General features: G+C 33.6%; 1 protein-coding gene across 7 annotated transcripts in view; it reads left to right on the top strand.

The window, feature by feature from the left end:
* Positions 1-12,289, top strand: part of Kcnh7 (potassium voltage-gated channel subfamily H member 7) — a 484,116-nt gene that overhangs the window by 340,022 nt on the left and 131,805 nt on the right. For 3 of the 7 annotated variants that reach the window (XM_074070964.1, XM_074070963.1, XM_074070962.1), the window contains exons 5-7: positions 652-672; positions 1,103-1,126; positions 8,459-8,673. In XM_074070964.1, coding sequence (XP_073927065.1) covers positions 652-672; positions 1,103-1,126; positions 8,459-8,673 — 260 coding nt within the window. The remainder of the gene's footprint in view (positions 1-651; positions 673-1,102; positions 1,127-8,458; positions 8,674-12,289) is intronic. The other 4 variants (XM_074070968.1, XM_074070966.1, XM_074070965.1 and 1 more) reach the window with 3 other exon arrangements.

The raw sequence follows: 12,289 nt of genomic DNA, 5'->3' as shown, positions 1-12,289 counted from the left end.
ATACAAATGTATTTTATAAAATAAAATCTTTCACTGATGTTTGAAATTGTTCTGCCTAAGAATGACTCTTTTGGTTATATTTGTTATTTTCAAAATATACATTGAAGAACATTTAGAAGTAGGTTGACAGTTAATGAAAATTTTGCTGAATGATATAAATTGTTTTACTAAAGTTAACTGTTATCTTAGAATCCTTTCCTTTATTCTCACACCAGGTATAATTATATGGAAAAATTATTTAACATGCAAAATGTTTGTGGTTTTTTTTTTTTATTATGTTGTAAGTGAAGGTTGAGGAGACACAAAATTGTCTTTCGATAAAGTTGAGACTCACAATGGCAGGCAGCTGTGGATAACTCTACTCAAGCTGTCATAATTGTAAAATCTGTAACGTGGAGTCAAATGAAGTGAATGGAATGTTTCACTTATTTAAGCAAGAATATTTATTATGGCAGACATTTCAGGATATGAATTTTACCTGATTAAATAGTTCACAATGCTAATTCAATTGAAGCTACATTTTTAACATTACATCTTATGTGTTCTGAACTGTTTTTACAAAGGTAATTTACAGAGGTAACTCAGTATATATAAACATTAGTCTTCTTTTTTATATTTCTCTCTTTTTTTATCCTTGTATGCTAAAAACAGACAATGGTCGCAATGTCAAAGGTAATGTACAAGCTAAAATTTCACCATCCAGTGCTTACAGTGCCCCTTACTTGGCATGTTAACTTGCCTGCTGTATGGCCTGCTCAGTGCGACATCGTCATGCTGCCCTTTCCTAGTCCAGGTGCCTGGTGGACACATCACGGCTTGATTTTGCTGGAAATACTGTTACATCCTCAGCTGGCTCATCAAAGTGATGATGAACGCCTCTCTCCTGCAAGAAGTGTAACCCTAGGTTGACAATAAACACTTCATAAATATTTAAGTAACTTGGAAAGAAACAAATATCAAGCTAAATATTTTCCAGTGTACAAGAAGTATATAAGCATATTTCAGGGAAAATTATTTCTCTAGTACAAGATTAAATAAAATTTAAAAATTGCTATATGACCGCATCACTTTACTTGTTCCTCTTTTGTTTCCTTAAAACTAGTTTCACGTTCCTGGATGGCAGGGGGTATGGTTTTAAGCTTACTGTAGTAGTATATTGTGCATGCATGAGAGTCATTTTCTATTTTTCTACATTATATTTTAATCATTTTCAATTGTGGTTGATTAATCTGAAATCACTGGCATGACCTACAGCTACCATAGGGTAAGGTTTAATTGAGCAACACTCAGCATAAATTTGGAGTTAGCTAAAAATTTGAACTTCACTTCTGTTTTCTACTATATCACAGGAGATACAAGGATCAAAAAAATAATACTAATAATATTCTCATCAAATTGAAAACTCTTTTGGCTTGGTCTTTTGCCAGATCATGCATACTGCTGTGGGTATACAAATGGTGACAGTGACTCATTTTTGCATGTTTGTTGCATGAATACATTTCCACCAGTAGCCATCATTACTTAGAATTTACTGTTCGGGCCGTTTGTGTGTGTCCCTGGTACTCTGATCATGAAATTTTGTTGATTGGTTTCTTAACTGCCTCCTAGTGATGATTGTGAAGTAATAGCAAAAGAGACTAAAGATGTTTTCTCATCAGCAACCCAGGAAAATTTGAAAATAAGTGCAATTATGGCAATTTTCCCACTACCTATCCTACCTTTATTTTGCAAGCACTTCAGAAAGGGTCTATGCTGATGACCTCCACTAGGAGACCTCACCTGCATGGTTATGCTCCCCTTAGCCCATCCACTGAGATTTCCAAAAGAAAGCCAAGTAGTCAGCTGTGGCTGGTGAAATTAGTTCACCTAATTCAGAACACGACCTCAAGAACAGGGTACAGAGAGTTGTTTCCAGTGTGCTTATGTGAAATGTGACTAGTTTGGGATTTATCATTTATCACTAAATTAGTAGACATTAATTTCCCTGTGATTTACAAGAAAAGTGCAGGAAGAAATAAATATAATTTTTCTCAAATAATTTGAATGTTAGATTGGCTTAGCTTTCAAACTAGTCGTTCAGGGCTGGGAATATAGCTCAAAGGTACAGTATTTGCTTTGGATGTGTGAGTCCCTGGCTTAAATCCCCACACCAAAAAAAAAAAATTTAGTATTAAAAATTAATTAAATAAATAAAACAAACTAACAGTTTGCCTATTTGTCAAAATAGAGCCATTTTGGCTTAATCTCATAAACTAATCTATTTAATCAACCCTTTATCTTCAATCCCACCCCTTAGTAATAGCAAGAGTCTAAATAAATAAAAGTATTTTTAATTCTTACATAGATTTCAGGTGACACAATTTTCAAAGCAAGTTAATATGCTAGATATAGAATAATACATTAAGTGTGCTTTTGTAATTTTTTGGCTTTGCTTCTAAATCAGATTCAAATAAAGATTGAGGAGCAAAAACCACGTTTATACAGTACTTTGCCTAAAAAAATGGGTAATTACAACTAATCATTTCAATGTCTCATTCAAAGAAATATGTTTTCTTTACAAAGAAAAAATAAATAACATAGGAATACATTTGGAAGGTCTTTGAGATTGTCTGGCTTATTCTTTTTAGGTTAGGTGCTGTTTCATTCTTTGCACAGGTGGTGCAGGCATCTTTATGTCCACAGCAGGGCTATTCTTTAACTTTCTTGGGAAGTTTTAGTTTCTGTTTTACAAACAGTTACCTTAAATCCTTTCTGAAATGTACTCTTCTTTTCTTCCTATATCTGAGGTAGACAGAGCTATTCTCTGTCTACTGCTAATTTTAACATAAACAATAACAATATAAAGTCAGCAAGTTGGTACTCAATCTTTTCTTCTAAAACTAAGTAATTTTCACTTAACCTTCTTTCTAAGGATCTATTTAGTTTTCCTATGATAAATTTCCTTAGCACTACGACAATTTAAAATAACAATTCAGAGTTCTTTAAAGAAAGTATAACCTAAATAAGAAGTGGAAAAGCTACTTCAAATTACATAATTCATGTATATGCTATAATTTTAACAATTTCTGTAATGTGAAAATCACTCATAAACTGATTCTCACCTCAAAACTACAGGTTTGTGCTTTTGTTCTGCTTTCCAAATCATCAATAAAAACTTTAATCCCACTTAACAGTTCTTTGTAAATAAGTCCTTGATAAAATTCCTCTATTGCTGTACCTCCTTATCATCTCAAGTAAGCCTGCATTTCTCTTGCATTGTTGTGTTCAGCTTCCAACTTGCTTAAGAATCTGTTATGTGAGGCAGAAACCAAACTACTCTCAAGATTCATAATAGCTCTCTCCTCCACTTCAGTCCAGGTAACCGACTGGATAAAAGAAATGAATTGATTTCATCCAACTTGTCTCTCATAAATCCCATTGGCCATCACCCAGAATCCTGCATTCCTATAAGAATTTGCAAATTGATTTTCAGTAGTGACAATTTTCTTCTGCAAATTATATGTCATGCAGTGGAACAGAAATTGTAGATATTGAATGCAAGTAATTTGATGGGTACTTATGTATCTTTCTAAGTGTTAAACTTGTTGCCTTATGCCTATTGGCAGGGTTCTCTGGCAAAGCTTAATTACTAAATGCTACATTTGCATTTTCTTTAATGCTAAGGTGCTTTAGCTATTTGAGTTTTATTAACTTAAACCAAATTAATGCAACATCCAAAGAATTATTATACAAAGATGTAATGATTTTAAAGCAACTTTAATCCTTTCTATTTCCTTCTTTCTTGTTCCATTTGGCCTCAAGAATATTTTTTAAATACCATTATGAAATGTACTTAGCTACACTTCTAGTACAATATATTGTCCTTCAGCATGATGTAACTTATGGCAAATTTACATAGCCTTATCATGTAAATTTTAATATAAAATTCTTCACAATTGCTTTAGTTTGTAGTTTGATTTCTAAATGTAGGATATTTGTTTGTAGCTGGAAATTGTCCTACTTATAGTTTATTAGATACTTGAAACATATTAAAACTTATTCAGCTATTGGTTTATTATACTTGGACACCTGTTTTCTATCTTCTCCTAATACACTGAAAAAATTAATCTGGTACTCCGTCTTGCAACTGTTCCCCTAAGAACACCAAGTACTTTTTGGAGTTCTACATTTCTTTTAGTTGACTCTATTATTTCCCTTTATTTCTACCCATTCATTTTTTAAAATTTATTTACTTTGTTTTTCAGGCTATTCTCCTTTCTTTTCATTAGACTCCTAAATCCCATCTGTCATGATCACTCTCAGAGAGGCTGCCTTTCACCTTTAAGTCCTCAACAAAGGCCTCCCTGATATAGACCTAGGAGGTAGGAAACCTTGAACTTTTATTTCTAGTCCTTTTTCCTTATGCCCTTTAGTTTCATATTCTGTCAGTTTAGGTTTAGAATTGGGGAAAGAACAGACATTGTTAATTCTACTTTAAACTGCTAGAATTTGTACTGGAATTTAGATATATTTCAGAGGAACCTATTCCAACACTGATACCGTGCAGCCTCTAAAAGACTTCTTTGCATAAATATCTTATTCAAAATCAGTAGAAAAAAAGTATAATGATTTTTGTTATATAGGATAAAATAAATTGTAAATGCCTTGTCTAAGTAGCATGCATAAATTATCTTAAATAATATGTTAAGCTATGCTGAATATATTAGATGTATTGATTTAAAAGAAAATCTAGGTTAACTCTCTTAAGTCTAAAAGCTTAAAAGAAAACAGAATAGAGTGACCATTTAGAAGATCTTTTTCCACTAGTAAATAAGACAAACTAAAATAGTAAGTGCAACAAAGTTGGAAATGCTGAGGGCAATTTGAGTGTAACATTTTATCAGAGTTTCTGAACTAGGATCATACCTGTTGTCTCCTTTGTCACTTTACTACCCCAAAATGAAATTCAGAGATCATGTAAACTATTTCTAAAAGATCAACATGATCCCCCTCAACTGTAACATAAAGGAGAAATAAAAGGAAACCAGTTTATAATCATACAATATTTATTTCAATATGGTAGTGTTCAAATAGAACTACACTAGAATATATAATGCAATAATCATGTATTTGAAAAAATTGACTTTGAAAGTGTTAAAGATATGAGAAAACATCTCATATAAGAACTAGGTTAAACTAGTTCTTATATGAGGAAAGAATATGGGAAAATAGCAAAATAAAGATTGGTATTAAAATTAATGATAGATTGGTCTTAAATATGAATATTGAAAGTAGGAAATAATCAAAATAATAATATACCAAGCAAAACTGGGGAGACGTTTGAGCTGGCCCTTATTTTTAAACATACTTTCAAAATGATTCTCTATGTGGGAAAGTACAGAAGCAAATAATTAAGAAATACCACAAAATATTAGGGCACATATTTATCTCCATGTTAAAAGAAAACCTCACAACCATATGCTTTTATGCTTTGTTAATTAAAAAGAAATAGGAGACAAATTAGAAGAAGAAATGGCCATTAAGACATTATAACATTGTGAAGTTATAGAAAAAAATTGAAAACTAGCAGGTGACCCCAAGACAAACAATTTCACAGTGTTCAGTTTTCAGCAGATATGATTCTTTTCATTGTGTCACACATCATTTTGCATGTATAGTGTTTAATAATAAAAATATGTTTAAAAGAAATTTTATTCATGATTTTGGTGTGATTCCTGCGATTACTTACAGATTTCATAATATTTGGTTCAAACTCAGATAAAGAAGATTTAAATCTCTTAGTATACATATTCACACATGAGAAGTATAAACCTAGACTGTAACCTGAACTCTGAAATTTTATGTTGGCTTCTCAAATGCCACAAACAGTATAGTTTATAGGTAACGTAATTTTCTGAAATACCCAAAAAATTACAATAAAGTTGTTAACAAAATAACCTCTTCATGGTGGTTGTAGTTCTGGAAATTTTATCGTATGTTAAAACCACATAAAAATCACATTAAGCTGTTTTATGTAAAACAGGGCCAAGGCTCAAATCATTATAAACATCCTTTTTATCTACATGGATATCCCTTGGGACATATGGACAATTTTTCAAGCTGAGAGAATTGTGATATTCAAATTCTTCAATCAAAAAGCCCTTATAAATGTCCCTGCTAGGAAATTAATGTAGTCAACTCCCTGTACAGCTCTCCTTATCTCAACTAGCAAAAACCCTTGTTCCTTCCTATTATTGCTTATACTCTCTCTTCAACAAAATTAGAGATAAGAGCAAAATAGTTTCTGCCGGGTAGCGAGGGGTTGGGGGGGAGAGGAAGGGGGAGGAGTGGGTGGTAAGGGAGGGGGTGGGGGCAGGGGGGAGAAATAACCCAAGCATTGTATGCACATATGAATAATAAAAAAATAAAAATTAAAAAATAAATAAATGTCCCTGCTGGTGAACACTGCAATAGTTGAGACCATGTGGTTATAAGCATAGACAATTCAGTGGGGGCTTATTGAAACTGGTTCCATAGGCAACCAAACTATACTAATAGTGTCCCTCTGCCTATTAGCATCATAGATGATCTGGGTTTAACCCCAAACAGCTCTATAGACAATTTGCTATAGAAATCCAACATAAGGAAAGACAATATAGAAATAATTGAAAGAGGGCTTAAATATTTTAATATAATTTAACTATATGCCTCAGCTCCATTATCTGCACTCTCTTGTCCTTATTCCTGTGTGTGGTTGAATTAATTAAGGAGTGAAAATATGGTATTATGGTTGAAAATAAGAAACTTGATGTTCTTGTATATTTTACTAGTTTTAAATGTTAATATTTGTGACAAGAATGTAAGACATGTAAGGCTCCAAACAGGAAAACATTACTTCAAATGTGTTACAACAATAACTGGATGATGTGGGCTTGTATAAAGAGCTAAAAAAATAGGATTTCTGTCAGACACTTAGACTAATTTGGTGCCACTTTGGCTCTTATTGCTATCCTTATTATGTAAGTAGAAGAGAATATCTATATGCCAATAAACACACATGAGGCAATAATTGCCCAGAGAGCTCAATAACAGTTTTCCTGGATTGGCCATCATCACAGGGAAAGACTCAAGTAATTAACAGAAATGCAATCCATGAAATATCAGATTTTTAAAATACATGACAATTTTCTTAAACTTACTTCAAACTTTTATAATAATAAATAAACATAACCTCTCATGAGCAAATTTAGTGTAATTTCCCCCACATTTCTTAGCATTATATTTAACCTGTGTTGATTGTTGAAGTCTAAAATACAAAATCTATAAGTGTAATTTAAGGCATTCATACCTTACTTGTTCTTTAAAGTACATTTTCATCCCTAAAATATGTATATTTCATTCGGAACAGGGAAAAAGATAGAAAAAGAAAAGTATGCTGACTAGCAAGCTCATATACACAATCTGTATGTTTTACCAGTCCCTGAGGCAAAAACAATAAGGTATATGCTATTGGGCTCGGTATTTTTATAAAATTCTTCCTTATGTTAATTTTTAAGAGCTATTTTATGGTAGAAGCAATATATCATTGCAAAAGAAACTGTTCAGAACTTTTTGTGAGTCTCTATAAGCAACACATAACAGACTCATCTCAAAAGAAAATGCTGCTGATCAGACTTCTCACCCCAACAAGAGAGCCAGGGGGCTTGGCACATTGTCAAATCATCTTTGTGGGATGAGAATTTGAAAAAAAAATGACTGGAAACTACCAACACCAGACATACTCTATTACCTAGCTATGGTCATTTGTACTATAACTTGTTTATCAGAGCATTCTTCTTTTACAGTACTTATAGAGACTTTTATTTCTTAGAAACTAGCCAGTCTTAAATCTAAATAAAAGAAAAGGAAATATTTAAAAATCTCAAGCAGGATGCTGGAGCTTTCTATAAAGTACACGCATACAACGGAGCATTTCATATGAGTAGTACAAGCATGCAAAGAACCCAGCTGGCTTGGCATTTCTCAGCAACACAAAGAGGGGAGTAACCTAAATTAGGGGAGGGTAAACCACCCATTCGTAAAGTCCCAGGCCAACATGGTTTTATCCATAGGCTAATTCTTCCTTGAATAGTTTCCAGGTTATAAAACAAAATTCATGAGAAATTTTAAAGGCAGGATTTGGCTAATTACAGGGTGTGGAGTTGTTTTTTTAGCCTTTAATAAAATAAGCCAATTAACAGCTCAAACTGCTATTTACTTTCTAGTGCACGTGTTGGGCCCAGTTTTTTCTTCAGATACTCACATGTCACTCTGTTTGGTAAAAGGTAACCCTAAGTCTGTGTTTAGGTATCAGTTGGCTATATTCATCACACCTGAATCAGGGCTACATTGGTCATGGATCATTAGCAAGGCATTCAGACCAACTCTTTTTTGTGTTTCTTCTGATGCTATTTTTACAAATACTTTCCAATTTTTTTAGGGCCTTTTAACCATATCAAGTCAAGCCTCCTGGGATCCACGTCGGATTCAAACCTCAACAAATACAGCACCATTAACAAGATTCCACAGCTCACTCTGAATTTTTCAGATGTCAAAACTGAAAAAAAGAATACGTCCCCTCCTTCTTCAGATAAAACTATTATTGCACCCAAAGTTAAAGATCGAACACACAATGTGACAGAGAAAGTTACCCAGGTAGGACACAACTTTACTACCAATTTGACTGCTTTTAAGGTTATTTTCTGCAGTACAAAACACATTCTTTGTTTTAAGAATTATTATTGATGCTGGTAAGACATTTATTTGTATTCCTATTTATCTTGAGATATTGAGCAACCCCTGAATGTACAGATAAATAAAGCTATGCACTGTGGTTTTTATCTATTACTAGACTAAGCAAAACTGAACTACATTTGTATTGTTCTTTTTGCTGTAGAGGTGGTTAGCCCACTATTCATCATATTTATACTCCTTATTGTTTTACTGCCAACAGTTATGTTATTAAGCATGGTGTTTTCAATGTAATGGATGTGCCTGTTGAAGCTTTAGGAGACTAATTGGGATTTACTCCTAACCGTGGCCTCCTTTTCTTTGCACTTCCTCTGCTAATCAGAGTAGTTGACTGGGTGGAAGAGCTGTCAGAGTTGATGAAAAGTCAGAGTAAAACAATACATTTTACAGCAATATTTTGTTATTTCCAAATAATATTGCACCTTGAACTAGGATATAAAGGTACTGTCCAAAAGAAGTCTTGTCTAAAAGAATAGATAAAGATGACTTGTATTTATTATATCAAAATACCAAACTAAGCAGTACCTACCTTTGCTTACACTGCACTTATATTGTTAGAAATTCATGACTGTAAAAAACTGTCAAGTAAACAGTTCTTATACAGATAATTTGCTTAGTGTATTTGTTTAGCAAATCTCCTCATAAACTTGACCTCAATATCCATCTGAAGCATTGAACACTTTGAATTAATAGTCTTTCTGTAATTTAAATCACTACAAATAACACCATAGTACTATTTAACATAATCTCTTACATATGCACATTAAAATAGCTATGAAAATGCTATGAACTTTCTATAAATGATATTGAGCATCCCATATTTATTTGAGATGAGAAATTAGGCCTGTCTTTTGTGAAAAAATATCCCTAGCATATATTTTAATATTTATATTGTAATGAGGCACACAACTCTTGGCATTTCACTTGTCTTAAGTCACACTGGTAAGTCACATTTAACAGTAATGCTGTTAAATGAATAACCTACTATTGTGCATATTATGTTAACACCATTTTGATAGCTTTGAATTTTACTTATAATTACTTTTCTTTTAAATTTTTATAGACAGTGCCACTATGTGGCTATGCACAAGTTAAACTTCTTGAGAAGATACAGAAGAAAGGTTAGAATTATAGGGTCAGGGTCCTGAAAGTGGCATAAGTGAATGAAGTTGGCAGAGCAACCCAGCATGAGACATGTGGACTGTCAGCAACTGCACAGTGCAAAACCTCTACAAAGTAGATAGCTGCCACTCATTTCCAGCATACTGTGGTCAGGCAGGAATGTTTGACCAATGAATGTTTCCAAATCTTCCCACCTAAAAAAAAGATACAGGGAAATCTGTATCTTTAAGATGAAACCTCCATTTCCAGTTGACAAACTAATTTAAAAATATCTCTGAAGTCTTTCTAGGACAAACAAAACACACTTTAAGTCTGTAAGCATCAAAGCTTTCATATGTTGGTCCAGCACAAGAGCCCCTATGCTACCACATCCACATGTCTACTGTGCCAGATCAGTGACACACATGTCAATTAGAGGTGGCACCTTCAATAGGGGCTTTCTCATCCTGGTGTAATAAGAAACAGATATACAAATAGTCATAGTGAAGTGCATGTTAGTAAAAATATAGGAATACAGTTTGGGAAGGATGTAATTATACTTTAAAAGAGAAATTTCTGAGAAGAAAATGAGTCAACATTAGACATTTAAGTTGAATGGAAGGTTACTAATCAAACTGGTTAGTAAGTGACATTCATGAGTATAAATCTAAATCAAATGGAAATGGGCTTGTGTTTTAATTCTAAGTCATTTATTGTATGCCATGGAGACATATGGTATCTATTCTGTGACATGAGAAAGTTTAATGGATTGCAAAGTTCCTTTCTCACAGCTGATATAAGAGTTAAATAGAAAAATATGAGGAAAGTGTTCATCATAGTACTAAATGTGAAGCAAGCAATGTCTGTCTCTATTATGCTTATTAATGTCTTTTTTTTGTTTCTCTTTGGTTTTTTTTCCTTTATTATTGGGCTGAGTGGGGGTACATTGTGGCATTTACAAAGGTTCTTACAATATATCAACTGTATCATTCTGCTCCCCTTATCCTCCCTCCCCCAATTCATGGAACATTTTCAACAGGTATCATTTTTGTATTTATATGCATATGTATACAATTTTTGCACCTCTCTTACCGCCTTTCCCCACCACTTCCCAACTGCAACTGGTGCCAACCCTTCCCTCTGGGCAGGACCTGTTCCACCCTCTTGTTCTCTGATTTTACAAAGGAGGAAAGCAAAAAGATAAAAAGAAAAGCATGACATCTTTGCTAGTTTGAGATAAAGATAGCTACATAGGGAGGTTCCTTGTGTTATTTCCATGCATGTATGTGTTATACCCCCAGTTGGTTTATCTCTTCTAATTATCTACATTCTACCTTAGTCCCTTTCTTATGGTGCTTTCAGCAAATTTAAGATTTCTATATTCATTCTTGAATATAGTATGTCACACATATTCAAGTTCTTAGATTCCTTCCTTTACCCTACGCCTCCCGTGCATGACCTCGCCTTAAAGTGACCAATGTTTCATAATATTGCTGCATTTGTATTAGGTCTATATTCCACATATGAGAGAGAATATGTGGCTTTTGACTTTCTGAGCCTGGCTAACTTTACTTAAGATGATGTCCTCCAGTTCCAAGCATTTACCTGCATATGACAAAATTTCATTCTTCTTTATCACTGAGTAAAATTTCATTGTGTATAAACACCACATTTTCTTAATCCATTTGTCAGTACTGGAGCATCTTGACTGTTTCCATAGCTTAGCTATTGTGACTAGTACAGCAATAAACATGGGTTTGCAGGTGTCTTTTAAGTAAGCTGACTCACATTCCTTTGGGTATATCCCTAGGAGTGGTATTGCTGGGTAATATGGAGATCTATTTTAGTTTTTTAACTAGCCCCCATACTGTTTTCCATAGTAGCTATACTAGCTTCCATTCCCAGCAGCAATTTATGAGAGTTCCTTTTCCCATATCCTCACCAACATTTGTTGTTGTTTGTGTTCTTGATGGTAGCCATTTTAACAGGGTGAGATAGAATCTTAATGTGGTTTTGATTTGCATTTCCTTTATGGCCAGGGATGTGAGCATTTTTTCATTTGTTTTTTAAAATTTGAACATCTTCCTTTGAAAAGACTGTGCAGTTTATTTGCCCATTTCTTCACTGGGTCATTGAGTTTTTGGAAGTTTAGTTTTTTGAGCTCCCTTTATATGCTGGTTATCAATCCCTTGTTTGATATATAGCTGGCAAAGATTTTCTCCCATTCTGTGGGCATCCTCTTCAATTTAGAGACCATTTCTTTTGTTGTGCAGAAGCTTTTCAATTTCATGTAGTCCCATTTGTCAATCCTTTCTCTTGCTGAGACAATTGAGTTCTGCTGAGGAAGTCCTTGCCTATGCCTATTGCTTCCAGTGTTATTTCCTGTTCTGTCTTGGGCTAACTTCAAGGCTTCAGGTCT

Source organism: Castor canadensis, chromosome 4 (genome assembly GCF_047511655.1).
Source record: "Castor canadensis chromosome 4, mCasCan1.hap1v2, whole genome shotgun sequence".
In the NCBI taxonomy this organism is placed as follows: Eukaryota; Metazoa; Chordata; class Mammalia; order Rodentia; family Castoridae; genus Castor; species Castor canadensis.
The sequence above is the reverse complement of the archived record's forward strand: the minus strand, read 5'-3'. Positions and strand labels throughout refer to the sequence as shown.